This window comes from Aethina tumida, chromosome 2, assembly GCF_024364675.1.
Source record: "Aethina tumida isolate Nest 87 chromosome 2, icAetTumi1.1, whole genome shotgun sequence".
Classification (NCBI taxonomy): Eukaryota; Metazoa; Arthropoda; class Insecta; order Coleoptera; family Nitidulidae; genus Aethina; species Aethina tumida.
In genome coordinates, this window is record NC_065436.1 from 27,142,001 (window position 1) to 27,160,925 (window position 18,925).

The 18,925-nt window shown below is 31.7% G+C and overlaps 3 protein-coding genes across 8 annotated transcripts in view; all 3 read right to left on the reverse strand.

Moving 5' to 3' along the window:
* The window catches only part of LOC109595349 (beta-1-syntrophin), a 191,116-nt gene extending 182,178 nt beyond the window's left edge, over nucleotides 1-8,938 (reverse strand). Inside the window, exon 1 of the mRNA XM_020010689.2 lies at nucleotides 8,243-8,938. Within this exon, the coding sequence (XP_019866248.2) occupies nucleotides 8,243-8,738 (496 nt within the window). The 5' untranslated portion in view covers nucleotides 8,739-8,938. The remainder of the gene's footprint in view (nucleotides 1-8,242) is intronic.
* Nucleotides 8,939-11,102: 2,164 nt separating this feature from the next.
* Nucleotides 11,103-14,269, reverse strand: LOC109595350 (purine nucleoside phosphorylase). 2 transcript variants are annotated; one of them, XM_020010691.2, is made up of 3 exons: nucleotides 14,112-14,269; nucleotides 13,538-13,632; nucleotides 11,103-11,964 (listed from the first exon to the last, which is right to left on the reverse strand). In XM_020010691.2, the coding sequence occupies exons 1-3, from the start codon at nucleotides 14,192-14,194 to the stop codon at nucleotides 11,204-11,206; spliced, it is 939 nt and encodes a 312-aa protein (XP_019866250.2). In that variant the 5' UTR covers nucleotides 14,195-14,269; the 3' UTR covers nucleotides 11,103-11,203. The 2 variants fall into 2 exon arrangements, with proteins under 2 accessions (XP_019866250.2, XP_019866249.2); XM_020010690.2 differs by having other exon boundaries at nucleotides 13,520-13,632.
* A 1,179-nt stretch (nucleotides 14,270-15,448) lies between these two features.
* LOC109595347 (uncharacterized) overlaps nucleotides 15,449-18,925 on the reverse strand; it is a 46,497-nt gene continuing 43,020 nt past the window's right edge. For 4 of the 5 annotated variants that reach the window (XM_049963572.1, XM_049963574.1, XM_020010687.2 and 1 more), the window contains 4 exons: nucleotides 17,663-18,739; nucleotides 17,466-17,601; nucleotides 17,010-17,254; nucleotides 15,449-16,950 (listed from right to left, as the gene is read on the reverse strand). In XM_049963572.1, the coding sequence (XP_049819529.1) occupies nucleotides 16,687-16,950; nucleotides 17,010-17,254; nucleotides 17,466-17,601; nucleotides 17,663-18,739 (1,722 nt within the window). In that variant the 3' untranslated portion in view covers nucleotides 15,449-16,686. The remainder of the gene's footprint in view (nucleotides 16,951-17,009; nucleotides 17,255-17,465; nucleotides 17,602-17,662; nucleotides 18,740-18,925) is intronic. The other variant, XM_049963573.1, reaches the window with a different exon arrangement.

An 18,925-nucleotide genomic window follows, 5' to 3' on the forward strand; every position in this document is an offset into this window, starting at 1 on the left:
TTTTATTTTTTTTTTATTTTGAAAACTCTATTTTTAAATTAAAAATTAATAAATTTGAAGAAAATAATTTAATTGTATTATTGTTATAGTTAATTATATTATTTTTTAAATAAAATTATACAATTCAGTTTATTATTTATTTATAAATAAAAAAATACTATTTTTGAATTATTTTTCTTTTAATTTGAAAAAGAATGATTTTGGGAAAAAAATTTATCAACGAAAATTGAATTTCATTATATTATTATTATTATTTTATTTTACTATACAAAATGAAAACAGGAGAATAGAATAATATTCTATATTAACATTTTGTTTGTGTTAATTATAAAATTATTTTTTTAAATTAAAATTAATGAATTCAATTTATTATATATTTCTTACAAACCAAAAAAATTAAATTACTATTTCCGCTTTATTTTGAACATTTATAAAAGATACATTTTTAAATTAAAAATAAATGATTTTGGGAACAAAATAATTTTACCATCAAAATTGGGTTTTAATGAATGACATTGGGAAGAAAACATTTTTACCAACAAAAATTGGGTTTTAATTATGTTATTGTTATATTTCATTATACAAAATTAAAACAGGAATATAAAATTATATATATATCTCTTATACATATTTATTACATGTCATGTATTTTAATTTTTTTGCTTAAATTATTCAGAAATCCTAAAAATTGCATATATATAACGTATATTTAGTCTATTCTATTGATATTTTTATATACATTATTATAATATTTTAATTTACATTATTCAATTTCATCATAATAATAGGGATCCATTGTGCGATTTGTAATTACACAAAGGAATTGATTTCGATCCCATAATTAACCATATCATTATTGATTAGGTTTCAAATTTCCTATTATCTCCCAAATATCTGCTTTAACTGATTACAAAACTTTAAAAGGAACATAACCACGTCTAATACATAACACCCAGAAAGAGCAACACGTACATAAATATCAGTAGGAAATTAATTTTTTTCTGACAGAAAGGTTCCATAAGCAGTAACGGACACACGGCCTGACCTTTATCACCTCATCGCCCAAAGGTTGCTTATCTAATGGAGTCCCGATATTCGCCGTCTAGATGGGTAATTTAATTAATACCGACGTAGTTATTACCGTCGTATAATTTATGTTTCCGATGACGACCGCGCTTTTTACATCGTTTTAATTACCAATACTTGTCCATTTATAGTATCTACACAGGAGTAACCAGTTGCACGACACTGCGCAACTGAAAAATAAATGCGACCTCATTGTAAAGTTGAAAGCGATAGGAAAATAGGAAAATCCTCCACACACGTTCCAGGATCTGTTTATTTAATTTACAGCGTATCTGTTGTTAAAAATAATAAGAGAGCAAAATGCTTTTTGCAACATAAACAACGGCTACGTGTGGGTGTTCTCAAATAGGTCGTGGTGCAAAGAAATCGCAATGATAAAATTACAATGTAACGTTTTATGGGGGAGAAACACGGACATTGCCGTTTTTAGGTTGATCAATTAACGTCCTCGCTGCACATGTTTAGAGTCGACATAACAAACCTTAAGAACGTTTATGCTGTATAAATAAATTATGCGTAAATTGCAGATCATAAAATTGGCAAAAACACTTGTAGAAAATTAGCTTTGGATTTATTATGAACATAAATAAACAAATCAGGTGTTGTTTGACTAGAGTCATTATCTACAACTATGTCAGTAAAGCAGTTATTTTAAAACTAATTTTATGCAACTTTATAATAAATATATTTAACAATACTAAACTTAATTTAAATAAACATAAAGGTAAAAATGTATACTGAAAATATAAAGTAAATTAATCCCAACATGAAAGTGAATTGAAACAAGCTATTTGTAAGTAATTAAACTACATCCTGAAAGTGGGATGAGCAGTTATTATTATTTTAAACTTAATAAATGTAAAAATACAAACATAAAAAGTAAGGGAAATCAAACCCAAAAATTCGTTAAAATAATTTTAAGCAATTGCATAAATTTAAATTACTAGATGAAGGTACAGAAATATCACTGATTTGACTGGTCTTACTAAATCATTTAAACCTAAAATAATAATGTACAGGAAAAAAATAAAGTAAATCAATTTCAATATAAAAGGAAATCTAAATAAAACATTCAAGTTCTTTGAAAATAGTTAAAACACATCCTAAAAAGTAAAAGAAATTAATCTAAATAAATTATTTCAATTATGGCAAATACACTTGTAGCAAATTAGCTTTCGATTTATTATGAACATAAATAAACAAATCAGGTGTTGTTTGACTAGAGTTATTATTTACAACTGTGTCAGTAAAGCTATTCTTTTAAAACTAATTTTCAGACGACTAACTGGATGATATTTGTTATAAAAAATATTTAATAATTCTAAACTTAAATTAAATAAACATAAAGGTAAAAATGTATACTGAAAATATAAAGTAAATTAATCCCAATATGAAAGTGAATCAAAACAAGCTATTTGTAAGTAATTAAACTACATCCTGAAAGTGGGATGAGCAGTTATTATTGAGAGGACTTTTAAACATAATAAATGTAAAAATATAAATAGAAAAAGTAAAGGAAATCAATTCCAAAAATTCCTTAAAATAATTTTAAGCAATTGCATAAGTTTAAGTTACTAGATGAAGGTTACTGATGGAAATATGTATAAAAATATCACTGATTTGACTAGTCTTACTAATTTATTTAAACCTAAAAGTATAATAATATACAGGAAAAAAATAAAGTAAATCAATCCAATATGAAAGGAGATCTAAACAAAATATTCAAGTTCTTTGAAAAGAGTTAAAATACATCCGAAAAATAAATTCTTTAAAATAATTTTAAGTAATTGCATAAGTTTAAGTTACTAGATGAAGGTTACTGATGGAAATATGTACAAAAATATCACTGATTTGACTGGTCTTACTAATTTATTTAAACCTAAATGTATAATAATATACAGGAAAAAAAATAAAGTAAATCAATCCAATATGAAAGGAAATCTAAACAAATCATTCAAGTTCTTTGAAAAGAGTTAAAATACATCGTAAAATATAATATATATAATTTTAAGTAATTGCACATAAATAAATTATTAAAAAAATGTTTCCGATAAAAAATGTAAAGAAAAAGCAATTAATATTTGACTAAACATCACAGAACTATTTTAACATATTAAATGGAAAAAGTAAACAGGAGGAGTAAAGTTAACCTAAATATAAATATGTAAAGAAGAAAAGTAAAATAAATTATTCTAAATAAATTATTTCGAGCTATTTATAACTAAATAAACAACATCTTGAACAGAAATAAGGTATAAGTAATTGCACACTGCTAAATAACTAAAGGAATATGACAGAAAGAAAAATGTAAACAAAGTGGAATCCGGAAAGGAAATTCCGAGCACGTACCATAATTATAAAAACAATTAGAACGTATTCCAAAACAAGCATTACACTATTGATCCAGTAAATGAATGCTTGGGAGGCGTGAGAGAGATACATGCACCCACTACCCATGAATTATTAACTTAAGACTGGTAGAGTAATTGCGTAGACATGTAAATCATTAGAATACATCATAATTATTCAAATTGAATCGTACCAAACGATAACGACAAGTCCTGACAAAATGATCACTCGTGACATTGTAAACTGCCATAAAACCCAACACGCTAATTGCCCGTCGTGACATCAGCGAGCCACATTTAAAATCCGACCTTATGAAAATCGTTCACGAGCTGAAATTCGCCGAGGTGTTGAAGGCAACTCGTTAACCGATAATGCAATTACGATTGAACGTTCGGATTTAACTGCACCGCTAAGAACTAACAACTATGCGGAAATGGACGTTTTCCACGGACAATTCCAATCCGGTCTAAATGCAGATTTTATCGTCGGACTGTGTGGCGGGGGCACGGCCGTTTTGTTGCGTTTGGTCCGTCTGCAGCTTACTTTTTATTATTTTTATTGGTCTTTTTTACTGTTCAAATTCGTTTACAAGTGCATATTGTGACCAACACGGTGAGATAATGAGGATCGATTTCGAGCCGAGAGTGGGCCTATCTTGAAATTAATACAATCCGTTGATGCATATAACAGTCATGCGGCTCATTTCTCACAGATCATTACCTTTGATATCATAAACAGCGCCAGTCATTACGGACTCGGTAGTTTACCAACCCTGTGGTTGCGGTAATAATGTGGGGATAATGGCGAATTTTCACACCCGACGCTAATATTTACCGACATGACATGTTCTGGTTTGTTTCGTGAAGCTTTAATTTCATTCGGCACGATGCACCTTGCACTAATGATGCTGAGAAATCACCGCAAAATCACACTGAAACATTATTAGGTAACAGTTGTAGTACTTAATTTGTATTTTTTTTGATTAATAATCTATTCGTATAAACTTTATGAATTTTTTATTCTATATTATTTGAAAGCTTTTTAACTACGACATTCTTTTTGTACATTCATGCAAATTTATGAGGAAAAGCGGCGTATTATGTTGACAATGCGTTTAGAGAAGTGATGAATTCTCACAATTTTAGTTTCATGGCTTTATGATTGACAATGAATGCATAGAAGATGAACATCAAGGTCATCCTAAAACCTGTACCAACATCTCATATAAAGTCCTCGTGGAACATGTTTAGAAATAGGCTTGTCATTAAACTAAGATGGATTAACCGTTAGAAAAAGGCTTCATGCAATGAATTTCATCATAAAATTGTGACAAGTGGATTCAACACAAAAAAAAGTGGTGATAACTAATCAAAGGGTTTGAATTTGTTTTTTTAATTAAATAAAAACTAAAATGAAACGTTACAGTATTAAATAAGGAGTTATACCTAATCTACCAAAAGTCAAGATGTAGCAACAGAAATTCAAGGGAAAATCCAATATAGTAAATGAAGAGTTCTACCTAATCCACCAAATAGTCCAGATACGACCAAATAAGAGGAGATGAAAACTGAGAAACTTTTCTTCAATTTCAAGAAACCAAACATTTTTTGATTGGACTGAATAAACTATAAACTCAAAGGAAATGTCGAGATATTAAATGAAGAGTCTACCAAATAGTTTAGATACTTGTATTTGTCTATTATTTGTTTATTATTTATTTTTGTCATTATTTAACTATAACTTAATATGATTTATTAGTTATATTAATTCCTATAATTTATTAAATTGAACTATTTTATGACATAGATAATATATGTAACCTTATATTTTATACCAACTCCGCCTGGTCAACCTATTTTTTAAGCTTACTTCTTTCAAACATGTGTAAAACCAACACAGGCAACAATTTATATATATTTTTCTGTTAGTTTATATATATATATATATATATTGTAAATGTAGTCTAGGAATTGAAATGTAAGTTCTAGTCGGGAAATGAATGTATATATTAATATTAAAAACGTTCAGTTTAGAATTTAGAACAGAATTTATTGAAGAAGGATAATTATTACACAATATATAGTATAAAGTATATTTCAAAAATTAGCTAGTTTTAATTTAGTATTGACCCAAATCAGTTGAATAAAAGAATCACTTATTAAGATTCAGATTCCATCTCATTTATTAATAATCCCTATAGGCAAAAAAGATATATTTCATTTCGTCAATTATTTTTTATCAACCTATTTGAAATAGTCACATTTGTAAAGCTAAAACTTGTATGTGTATTTACAATTTCCAACTGCATTTGGGTATTAAACGACACAGCTTAACATTCATAAATATTTTCTAAATATTGCACGACAAATAACGTTATGGATGAAAAATGCATGAAAATTGAAATTGCTCTTTGGACAGATTTAATCTATCAACATCAGTCCTCGTTATTGCGGCTTATATTAGCTTTATGGTAACTAAAATTTTAGCTGTGGAAAACTGATTCGGAATGCCTCTATAATATTATATGAAAACGCGTTTGCCTTTATTTCATCCAAAATTTAATTCGGCACGGTATAATGATTATTAAAACTACAGTATGTAATGAAAAGTTTTTTGTTTGGAAAGTACGTAGAAGTTTATTTTGCGGATTATTATAATACTCCACATTATGAAACTCATTTCGACCCAAAGCAGCAAATTACATTAAAAACTTAATTTAGAAACTTTTATAATTCTCTCCTAATTAAAATATGTTAACGGGTAAGAAAAAATGGCATATAATTTCCATAATTCACATGCACCCTAACGCTGATGCATTTTTATATTTTATAAAACCATAATTGTATTTAATTAATGTGACACGACTGCGCTTTTATGATTTAATTTTAATCATTTATTCCTGGGGATTGGATGCAGGTCTGAAGGTAAATTACAAAATGTTTTTTAATGAGTTTCTTTATTCGTTGAAAATGAGAACTGGCTTTTAGGAAGTTTATTACCTCAAAGGTATCATCGTCAACTGTAAATATAATAAAATCTTAATTTAGTATTATATTTTTTCACAAGAGGCAAAACAATAAGCTGATATTTTCTGAAGTAACTTTTTTATCTATTTTTATGATGAGAAATAAATTTATTGTATAATTTTTTATAATATATTTATTGTTTCAACTAGAATAATATTCTGCTGTATACTACATTCAAGCTAGATACGGAGTACCATAAACAAATTTATTTGCGTGATTGCAGGTAACTGCCGGCTAACATGTTTCTTACGGGTCAGTTCGGAGGAATTAGCTGGTGTTCATACCTACTTCATATTTGATACTTAATTTTGCCAGGGCAGTATTCAGGCATAAAGAGGATTATGCCATTCCGGTTCAAAAAAAACATTTTTTGATATCTGGTTTATTGGATATTTTTATTTTAAAATGGGTCCCATTCGACAATCACTTCGCACACACTAACGTATCTTACGTGAATATACTATAGGTGACTTTTAAGGAATAAATTTTAATCAGAAGATTAATAAAAAAAAATTATAAAATATTCTATTCAAGATTTATAAAATGTTCTTTATTATATCTCAATTATGTTTATAATTATAATATATGACAATGCAAAACTGACTTTCCCACGGACACCTACAGCTACCAATAATGTTCCTCATGCTTTCTTATAAACAAATATTAACATATTGATGTTTACAACATCCTATTAAGGAAACCTGTAATTTCAAGCCAGTAAAGATACAAACTGAAGATCCGTATAAATAATTCAAACAATTTATTTTTTATTATTACATAATAAACATCACATAAATTCACATGAATAAACAAACAGCCTTGGCTTTTGTTATCTAGCTAATTTGACTTTGTATGCGTTCGACTGCGAGCTAAAAACATCACTCAGTGGACCTTTATTTTGTAAATATTTCATGGGATTGTTAATTTCTTGTCGCATTTCCATTGTACCGTCGTCCCGTTTTCTGGATGAAGTGACTCGCACTTCGGAAAAAAACCAGCCAGATTTATGGTGTTTTACGAAACACCTGATGCTCTTTTAACAGTGAACATGTTCGCTGATTAAATGGCCACATAAAATTGCCACGTCAAAAATTTAAGTGGCTAGTTTTTATTCAGGAAATGGGTTGCATGGTTTTTCTTGTTCTCTTCGGTTAATCAATAGGCATTCGTTTAATTGCGGATAATCATGTCTACATTTGGTACTGCAGTTAGCCCAATTTCGAAGTACATCATTTACAAGTTTCACTCAATTAAATAGAATTTGTAGACATTCTATAAAGATTGCAGTAGAAAGTAATAATTGGTCGTGGTTGTTGAAGGTTTAAATGTTAATTTTATTTGTAAATTCCTTGATAAATACTTGGAATAACCACAATAAAAAATAGCTATAAAATTTCGTAATACATAATAATAAATTTTTACAATACGGATATAAAAGTAAAATGTAAATCCCATTTTAGCACCATAAAAAGCTTCACATTTCGTATGTTTTAAATTAGAGAATATAAGTGAAAGTGAATATTAAAAAAAAAATATAAATATTTCTGAGGGAGTTCTTTAAAATAAGTTAAGAAAGTACTGGACATCCTCGAAGACCATCGAGAAGATTCACAATTAGCATAGAGAGCATTAAGTCAGAATTAACTCATTCAAAGTGTAGTAAGTATATTTTTAGAAAATCGTGGCCACTTGTTGATTCCCATTTGGTTGGCTTCATCAAAAATGCAACCTTCAAACCATTCCGATTAAAAAGTAGACTATTTATCAACAAATAATCCTACCTTCAAGTTCCACGACTTTGCCGGCCCGTTTCAGAGCTTTGACGGCCTCATCGTGAGTGGCTTCACGCAGATCGTCGCCGTTTACAGACAAAATCGCATCACCAACATACAACTGTTCGGTTTGATCTGCCGCCATCCCTTTAAAAATCTTGCTTATCAAAATCGGCATCTTGTTCTCTTTGCCCCCTTTTATGGAGATGCCGAGCCCGTTGTTCTCGGACTTGCAAACCCGCACGAGACGCTTCTGATTGGCCACCGAGTCCGGCACGTCGGGCGAGTCACTCAGTCCGCTGGGTGTTTCAATGTTGTTGTTGAGGGTGCCATTCAACGTGGTCGTGTTCTCGTACGACTCGTCCAGCGTAATGCTGAGACAATCGTCCTCGAGGGTGACGAAGACCCGGTACCACTGGCCGCGCACGTGCGTCTCCAGTATGCCCGATCGGCCGTAGCAGCCGGGAGAAGTCACCCCATCAACCATGCCGTCGCACACGCTCATGTTCACATCGTATCACTGCACCGCCACAATGGAAATGTAAAAACCTAGAAGAGAAAATCTCGTGTGCACAACACCGTCACGAGTACCGGCTGTCTCGCATGCCCTTCACGCGGTACTGATCGCCTGAAATCAGCTGATGGTTGATGGCACGACCGGCTTCTCGTTCAAGTCGGCAGACTGGTCGTCGGCACCGGTGGCTGGCCGCGCGTCACGTGTAGCGGCTTTGCTTTCACTGAACGTGATTCCTCCACTCGGTGCCGGCATCGAGATCCTCGACTTGTGTGCTTCACAAGTGGGATTCGGCGCGCCGAAACCCCCAACCGGTCGTCATGGCAACGCGAGCGTCCCTCGGGGTTTCACAAATTTTATGGGGTGTTTTGGCCAGAGACCTCTGTCTATCGGTAGATTTGTCCGTTGTTGCCCGAGCAAGCAGATTTCCTTTTTCATGTCTTCTAAATTATTGTAAGACGCTTCCATGAAACCTTTCATTTATATCAGATCAGATACTTATCTTTACATTCAATAGTTACGAGAAAACTTTTGAATAGATAGAAATGAATATATTATGATTGTTTTAAGATATTTTAATTATAAAAAAGTATTTTTGGAGTAAAGAATATTGTTATTTATTAGGAAACCAACTATAAATCTAACAAATTATTTCATATTAAATTTAAAAGTATTATACTTATTCCGTGTAACCTAAATCATTTAAACTTTCTCTTTCAGGGGTGGGTAGTACATTCAAATAAAAGTTCTTTGTACAAATTTAATTCAGTTTTCTAAATATGTATTACTAATACAAATTGATATAATACTGACAATTATCAAAAATAAATTATAATCTTCTTCCATGAAATTGCATTTAGTGTTACAAATAGTAAAAAGTTTCGTAAATAAAGTTGATCATCACCCGTAAAGTTGCATTCTAATTTTAATTCTTTTAGTCCATCTCCACCATTTTGATTTGTATAATATTATCAAATAAATTTTATTTGTAGAAATTTAAATCAGAAAATTTTTGCTAGTAAATATTAATACTAATAATAAAAAGTATCATGAGTAAAGTAAGATATTTTTCATGTAATCGCATTCTAATTTTAGTGTTTTTAGATTACCTCGGATATCTTCCTTTCGGTATTGTAATATTATCATTCAAAATTTCTTAATAAAAATTTAATTTAATTCACAACTAAATAGTATCATAAGTGAATCCCATGTCGAATTCTAATACTCTAATATTCTTTTAGCTCTTCTCGATCATTTTTCTTTCTAATTTGGATAGTATTATCAAAGAAATATTCTTTGTAGAAATTTAATTCAGGAAAGACCTACCAGTAACGATTTGTACTAATAATACTAAACAATATCATGAATAATATCTCCGACATTTTTCTTTTGGTTTTTAGTATTATCAAATAAAATTTCTTTATAAATTTTTAATTCAGCAAATTCATGCCAGTGAAGGTTGGTACTACAAATAATAAAAAGTATCATAAGTAAAGCATGATTTTCTTCCAAGTAGTCGAATTCCAATTCAAATTCTTTCAGTTCTCTTCAATAATTTTTCTTTCTGATTTGGATAGTATTATCAAAGAAATATTCTTTGTAGAAATTTAATTCAGGAAATATCTGCCAGTAAATATTGGTACTACCAATATTACCAATACAGTATCATGAGTAATATCTCGGACATTTTTCTTTTGGTGTTTTAGTTTTATCAAATAAAATTTCTTTATAAATTTTTAATTCCGAAAATTCGTGGCAGTGAATGTTGGTACAATAAATAATAAAAAGTATAATAAGTATCAAAATCATTAAAAAAGCATGACCTTCTTTCATGCAGTCGCATGTTGTTGTCGGTCGTCTTCCTTTCTGTGCTGGGTTCAATTATGTAACAAAATTTTTTTATAAAAATTTAATTCAGGAAATTCAGCCATGAAGGTTACTCTACACATAGTATCATAAGTAAAGCTTGATATTCATTCAAGTGTCGCATCTAGTACTGATACTTTTAATATGGGTCATCAACCTTTCTGTGTTCGATAGCATTATTAAGCAAAATGTATTTGTAGAAATTTAATTAAGAAAGTTCTTCTCAGTGAAGGTTGGTACTACCCAATATGGAACTAATATAAGTTTTTCTATGAATATGAAATAGTAAGTTAATGTGTTATTTTAATATTACATGTCACTAATAATGATTATATCAATCAAGATTAATCGATAATGTAATATCAAAACGACATGGTTATGTATGAATGATTAGATAAGTCTTGTTTTAACGGATTCACTAAAATATTCATTTAAAATCTGCATATATCTTAACATGCAAGTAGTAGTTATATACTAGAATATAAAGCATTTTTTTAAAAACTATAATTTATTGGTTACGTATAATACATAATACAGTAAGACATACAAAAAAAATAAATAAACACACCCAATGGAAACCCTTGAACTGCTTATTTCTTATCTTTGGACGCAATATTGGCTACCACGCCCTTGACAAAGTCTTTCAAAGTGCTCTCTCTCATTTTTCCTACGTCTATAACTTCCTCGTGATTGGGAAGAGTGTAAGTCTCATAGTCAGTCACACAAACGTTTGTGATCAAACTGAAAGCGAATACTGTCATGTTGCAGTGTCTGGCAGTGATGACTTCGTGGACGGTGGACATACCAACAGCATCAACGCCCAGCATTTTCAACATTCTAAGTTCTGCGACGGTTTCAAAGTTGGGGCCACCCAGACATGTGTAAACTCCCTCGTGGACGATATCTCCAATCCCCAATTGTTTAGCGATTTCCTTGCCATCCACTCGCAACTCTCTCTGGTAAGCCTGATTCATCGGCGGAAAACGAGGGCCGAACCGCTCCTCGTTTGGACCTTGGAGCGGGTTGTTGCCGGCGAATCCCATAAGGTTTATGTGATCCTTGACCATCATAATATCGCCGATTTTGTAACTGGGATTAAGTCCACCGGCCGCATTAGTCGCGATAAGATATTCGACGCCGATGAGCTTCATGACGCGCACAGGCATCGCACATTTCCACAACGGGTAACCTTCGTAGTAGTGGAAACGACCCTGCATACAGACGACGGGAATGCCTGACAAATGTCCGAAAACAAGTTTTCCCACGTGCCCCTCTACGGTGCTCCGGGGGAAATACGGAATGTCTTCATAAGGAAATTCTATTTTGTCCTCCAGTCCTTCGGCTAACGACCCTGCGAAGCGAATAAACTTAATTAGTTGGCTGAAATGTCACCGCATGACTTTTGTCTTAATAAAACATATCATTCGTAAATTTCGGGGGGTTATGACTCTAAATTACGTCGGTATTACGACGGACAGGACGGGCCACAGAGGCATAATATAGAGGGTGACACCCTCCAAAATGCTTAGCACTAACGTTAAGTTACGTGGAATACACATGAGCGGAATTATGAAAAATTAGCACACTACATTTTCTAATTAATTTTTTTATAATTATTTGTTAATTTTAACTTGTTGTTGTTCCATTTTTTTTGTAAACAATAAAGTAATATTCGATATGCCTAATTATTATATTGCCCTTGAAATAGTTTATTTTTAAACAAGAATATAAAAAGCATTCAAAACCAACAAGTATGTTGTTACCAGAGGACTAAATGTTATCGTAAATTAATTCGGCGCTATTTTTTGTAATTCTGTATACTGATAAACTTGATGATGCGTATAATGATTATCAAAAAAAAAATACGTAATTTATTACTGTCAACATTTCTAACACACAACAAACAAATTTCTTGTTGCTATACTTGTATGTTATATAGCAGAACCGAACGAGTTTAGTAAATAAATAAGTTCTATTACGAAACTGGAAAGACCATAATAATTTTATCAACTGTACTTTTCCATCTAAATTCTCTCAAGACAAAATTTTATAAATACAAACAGTGTGGCCCATTTGAAAGCGGGACAATTTATTTTTTTATTCAAGTGCTCTATTGACTGTCAAAAATAGCTCAAATTAGAATATTATAATTAGTGTAAATTAATATAAAATTAGTATAATTAATAATAAGTATAATAATTCAATATTCTAAAAAATAAGATAATTGAATAAATAACTACTTGAAAAAATTCAAAAAAAGAATAATATTTTAACATTTTTCCATAGAGATATTCGTGCTTTTCAAATGAAAAAAATGTCAAAATTGGACAAATTTTTGTGGATGCCCCGCATTAAAATGGGCCTCACTGCATAAAAAATATATTTTAAGAACATTATCCTTTCAATTAAATACACATATTCGCAAATATCAGTTTTAATTGCATTAAGAAATGTGTTTGTGTGAATTGTTTACCCATTCTTGACCAGTAAAATAATCGTCATTACAAGTGTGTTGAAATATCACTATGTAATAAGAGATAAGTGTAAAATTTTCCAAAACAATAATATAGAATAAAAATTCCATAAATATAGTAAATCTAATTAATCATCAAAGTGATAACAAAATACTATTCTTTTATAGAAAAACCTAAAACTTTTTTTAGATATTTTTTATGATATTTAATACCAAATTGCATCATTCACATAATTAAAAAAGTAAAAAATAATATAGCAATGTTAATCCTAAAAATTTGAACAACTTCAGTGGCTTTTCTTTGAAATGTTAGTATGATGTAAATGATAAATTAGTCACCCACATATAAATTTTTTAAATTGGAATAATAATCATATGTAGGTTGCTAACTGGTGTTAGTATTCGAGAAAAATTAAAGACATAATATATGAACCTTCTTTCCAATACCCACCCATGCCGGAACCGCAAATAATACCAATTTTTGGGCGGAATTTGACTCTGTCCGTGAGAAATTTAGATGTTTCCAATAAGTGGTCATATGTGATCCTAAAAAATATACAATTATTTGCAACATTGCAGCTGTAAAGCAGTTCAAAATTTTTATAAGTTATATGATAACCTTTGGTCTATTCCACCAATCACTATGATGCAAAAGTTCCAGCAAATTTTTTTAAACAACTTTATAACTATGTGAAATATTTACAATGAATTAACTTAAACAAACGTTTATGTCATAAAATTATTGAGAGATCAAATATGCATATGTAAATACGATAATACTAATAAAATAATTATTGAATGCATATTTTCCATTAACTTTATTGAATAATAAGTTACAATATATTATAAATGTATTACAAAAACAATGAATATTAATTTATATGAATAAATGATGATGGGGTATATTGTTTACACTTTAATTACTCATGTTAAAATTAATTACAGATAAAGAGTAACATCCGATTTATATCAATTTAATTGAAACAAGTATAATTAATTTATCGCAAAAATATATGGTCACTTACTTGAACTCGTCTTCTTGAGAAAAACTGTCAGTCCTTATTTTGGTGGTAGATTTATTAACACCGTTAGTCTTCACCTCTGGCATTTTCAAATAGTCTTCTTTTTGTAAACAAAATTAAAACAACTAAATCAGTTACAAGACAACTTTAATCTAAACCAAGTTGGAGGAACGTGCCGACTTAAATACTCGATCTATACATAAAAAAACAATCATATAATAGATAAGAATACCACAACATTATTTATCTTCGAAGTTTTACAATCAGTCGAAGTAGTGTGGGGGATTTATTGACGTCGTGTATTTTAATCGATTTATAAAATTAGTTTTGGGGTGTGTGCAAATATCGATTTAGATTTTATAGATATGATAATGAAGATGATATGTATGATAATATAATAAAAAACAGAAAACAGAAATTTGGAAAAATAATATATTTTTACTGATCTAGATTAGGATAACAGTCACAAACAAAAAACACTGATTAGATTGCAACAGAAATCGATTTAATCATCTTCATCAATGTCCATTCACAAAAATTCCACATACCTATGTCATCTAAATAATAAGAAAAACAATTAATTTTCCCACTGACTTATCGCTTATATATCGCTACAAAACATTTGAAAAAAAAGGATACTTGGTTATTAAAATATCGTTAAAAATCCGTATGAGAAATACTCATCGAAATAGGTCCATCACGAGAGGTCATTTATTTTTAGGTAATTAACGTTATCTTATATTTCTTGCATCATTCACGGGGGGCATTTCGTATGACTCCCCGCTTATCTTGTTTATGAAACCATCAATTAAGTATTATTGCGTTCATTTTCTGATATATAAAATGGAGTAATAGTAATACTTTTTACACCTCAAAAAACGTTTATCATCGTTTCTCTGGGAATGTTTGTAATTGACTGTTTATAATTCATAAGTGTTAGATAATCATATAGAATTGCTATGTAACATCCTTTAATTTTTCATAATAAACTTGTTAGTCATTTTATCTTGCATAAAGTCAAACATTCGACCCAAGTATTATTTGAAGCAATGTGCGTATTATAAAAAGTGACGTATATATTTGAAATAAGCAGATTTCAAAATATTGTTTGTTATATTTTAAGTGAACAATATGACCCAATTTTTATTTTCTTACGCATTTTTGTGTTGCTGACCCTGGTCACTGTAAACAAGAGTTTATCGAATATTTTCCTTATCAACCGTTATTACGAGGTAAAACATTAAATTTTCCAAATCCAACTCATTTTTATTTATATTATAATATAAAAGGATTATTTGATATTAACCATATCTAAAAGGTATTAAAAAATAAAAACTATATTTAGAAATACATTGTCAATATTTATTTTATGAATCTACATCATATTTATAATTTTTATTACAAAAAGATTAAAAACAAATCACAAACAGGTATACTCTTTAAAAAAGCTACCGTCAAAATAAATACAACCCAAATAAATTCTCCGAAATAAATGTGTTTGATTGAGCAAAAAATATGAATAGGTAATAAAAATTAGCGGGTGACAAAGGGCGGAAAAGCAAACCAACTTTGGTCCCACAACAAACAAATGTTGGAGATAGAAACTGTGTGAAGTTTGATTATTTCAGTTTGTACTATAACGGATTTCAATAAACGAATATGAACATGTTAAACTCAAAAACTATTATTCACAATAAATACATAAATACTGAAAAATACATAAAATAAAACAATACAGTAACATTAAAATAAATTAAAATAGTTTATATCTTACAACAATCACATTTTTCAATAAATAATATTACAAATTTAGACTTGCCTCAATAATTTATCACAAAGTAAACATATTTAAAGGGAAGCAAAAAATTTGAAACTGTTTAAAGATTTAGACGTGTTTGCGGTGGAGGAACTTTACATTCAAGATAAATACTAATAAACTTGTAAGTACAAAGAAATACAAGAGCAATGAAGATAAGTAGTTTGTTAACATAAAATACGAGTATACAGTTTAATAAAATATCTGTTAAAATGCAGACACATTAAAATTGTTAAAATCTACAATAATTTAATTAAAAATATTAAAATAATTCGATTTCTAATGTTTACAATTGCCCTATTGTAATAAATTCAAAATCGCATTAATTCTAGTAAATATTTTCAAGTTACTGGGTGAGATTTTTCTTTAATTGGCTACACTTTGTTAAACTTACAGATTAATAGTTTCAATAGAACTGAATGCTGTATTTTATGCACCAAACCACATGTCATACGTGAATATATACAGTAATGTTCTACTCTAACACGAGCACGATTTATAGTACAGTTTTCCTAGAGAAATATCATAAGTATAAATAATTCTGAACATGTGTAGCACAATTTGCTCTAAGATTACAGACATCAATCTTAGACATGGCTACCGCACCCCAGTTACATGGGTATGCATTTACATTGATTACTTAGTTTTCTAAACCGTATGGCTGGACTTTGGCATTTACCATGCCAAAACTCTCATAAAACAAATCAACAAACACCATGTAGGCCGGCAAGATTCTCCAAAAGTAAACATTCAACAACGAATCTACTTCTTCTTGTTCGCCTTCTCCGCCTTTCGCTGCAGCTTCTCCTTCTCCTTGCGGTCCTTCTCCTGCTGCTTGCGCTCCTTCTCCGCAATTACTTTCAATTCCTTGATTTTGCGCTTCAAACGACTCTTGTCGTCGCTAGTGATGCCCAAAATTTTAAAGTCGGCGGAAGTGAGCAGAAGCAGGGAGTTACCGTTGACTTGAAGCTCAGCGAACTTTGACACGTGCTGTTCTAGGCCTATCTGACGCAACCATTGGCACACCTAAAGAAATTTAATACAATTAAAAAGTTATTTATAGGTATTTTAAAGTAACAACCAACCTGATCTTTGTTCCAATCGGTGACCGGCACCGTGTGCCAATAGTGCGACCCACGCTTGTCGCTGCCGATCGAACACGACGACAGACTGAGATCTGCTGTGGTCGCCCAGGAGGCGTCATGCCTAGAGGGTGATGCCGATCCACTGCTCAGGCTCGAGGGCGATGGGGGCGTGGGTGATGTCGAGGACTGGTGGTGCCAGGGCGTGCTACCTGGGGGTGATAACGTAACGGGTACGACTTTCTTTACTACAACACACACGAGACACGAGACGAACGGCTATTAGTTCCGGTGGTCTGGCTACGGCGGAGCTACGGACCACTACAACTTTGCTCACATTTATTTTAGTTTTAAAATCAATTCTATATTTTAATTAATGACAATTCGTGATTAAGTGTGAGAAGCTATAGATGGTCCACGCCTGGGACTACTACAACACATTTTTAGAAAACAACTTACTTTTGGTGTTCGCTTCACTCACTGCTTGTCTGATCTCCTCAAGTAACTGTTGTGCAGCAGCGTTTTTATCATTCAGTTCGTCGGTGGAACTGCTGATGCTTTCGTTGCCTAGTCGTTTTTCCCTCTCCGCAAGCACCTAACATGAAAGAACAAATGTAATTATATTCCTTTCCGACTTAAATCCAATAATTAATTACCTGTTTTAGTTGCTCAGAAAAAGAGGCAGGCGTACCGCCGATTCCCGCCCCCTTATTCTGTGCCTCACCGCCCCAAGGGTCGGGACTGGGCTGCTGAAAATTGCCGGATTCCTTCTGCACCCTCGCATAAACCACGCTAGAGCTGTTTTGCACGTTCTGACTGGAATACTGGCTGGACTTTTGCACCTGGCTGTATTGCACTGTGTACTGTGAGTTTTGAGTGTTGTACGACATTTGCTGCTGCGACTGGTACTGCGATTGCACGTATTGCGCGTTGTTCGTGTTTAGTGTGCTGGGTCTGGATGTAGCTGTGGGTTTTGAGACGTATTCGCTTTGTGAGTAGGCGGAGTCTGTTAGGTCGTCGCCAGAGTTATAGCTCTCGTCTAGTCCGTAGTCGGAACTGCTGTTGCTCAACGAACCTTTTTTGGCACTGGGTAGTTGACGGTTCGCCAGAGCGCTTCTGGTAGCCAGTTCCGCCTTGCTTTTACTCGCTGATATGTCGAGCAATTCGTGTGGCGGCACTGCACTGTCGAACTCTTCCTTGATAGGCATCTTTCGTTCGACAGTAGCGGTTTTATCGTCGTCGGGGCTCGCGTCAGAAATTTCGGTGTCGGAAAAGTCCGTTTCCAGAGGGTTGTACACCGGTTTGGGTGGCTGACGCCGTGACATTTGTGGCGTAAGTTGCTTCAAAGTAATACTGTCGTGGGGTAAAATCATGGGCATGCCCGCCTTTCTCTGCGTATCCAGCAAATCCTGCTCCAACGCAATAATCCTGTCTTTGAGATTTTTCACCAGTGCGTTATATTCCGTATCTTTCTCTTGCAAGAGCTGCTGGTAGAAGTCTTCTCTGTGGAGCATGTCCAGTTCTCGCTGTTGGAACTCCCGCACCAGTTGTTTCGCCTTGTTGTACTTCTTTTCCAAAGTGCAGTACTGCGTTTGGGACTGTTCCAGCATGTTTTGGTAGGTTTGAACCTCTTTTCTTGTTGTCGCCAAATTGCGTTCGGCTTCCTTCAGTTTCACGTTCACCTGTTCAAATTTCTCCGATTCATCCGGTTTCACTCCAGTCTGTTCCATCAGCTAAAAATTAATCACTAGTTAACAATTGTTTTTAAACTGTGTTGATTTACAGGAAAATTGAATACTTAAGAGAATTCTAATAGTTTTAAAAGAGACTCCAATAAAGAACTGGATACCGTCTTAATTTAGATAATAATACAGTTTATCAAAAACTAATTGAAAAAAAAATTGAAAACTTGAATTACA

What these genes read in the sequence shown, in the direction of transcription:
- LOC109595350 (XM_020010690.2), bottom strand. Translation starts at nt 14,194, where the DNA reads ATGCCAGAGGTGAAGACTAACGGTGTTAATAAATCTACCACCAAAATA. An exon ending in TCTCAAGAAGACGAGTTCAA is followed by an intron (nt 13,633 to 14,111) that starts GTAAGTGACCAT and finishes TATATTTTTTAG; the next exon opens with GATCACATATGACCACTTAT. An exon ending in GGGTGGGTATTGGAAAGAAG is followed by an intron (nt 11,965 to 13,519) that starts GTTCATATATTA and finishes TTCGCTTCGCAG; the next exon opens with GGTCGTTAGCCGAAGGACTG.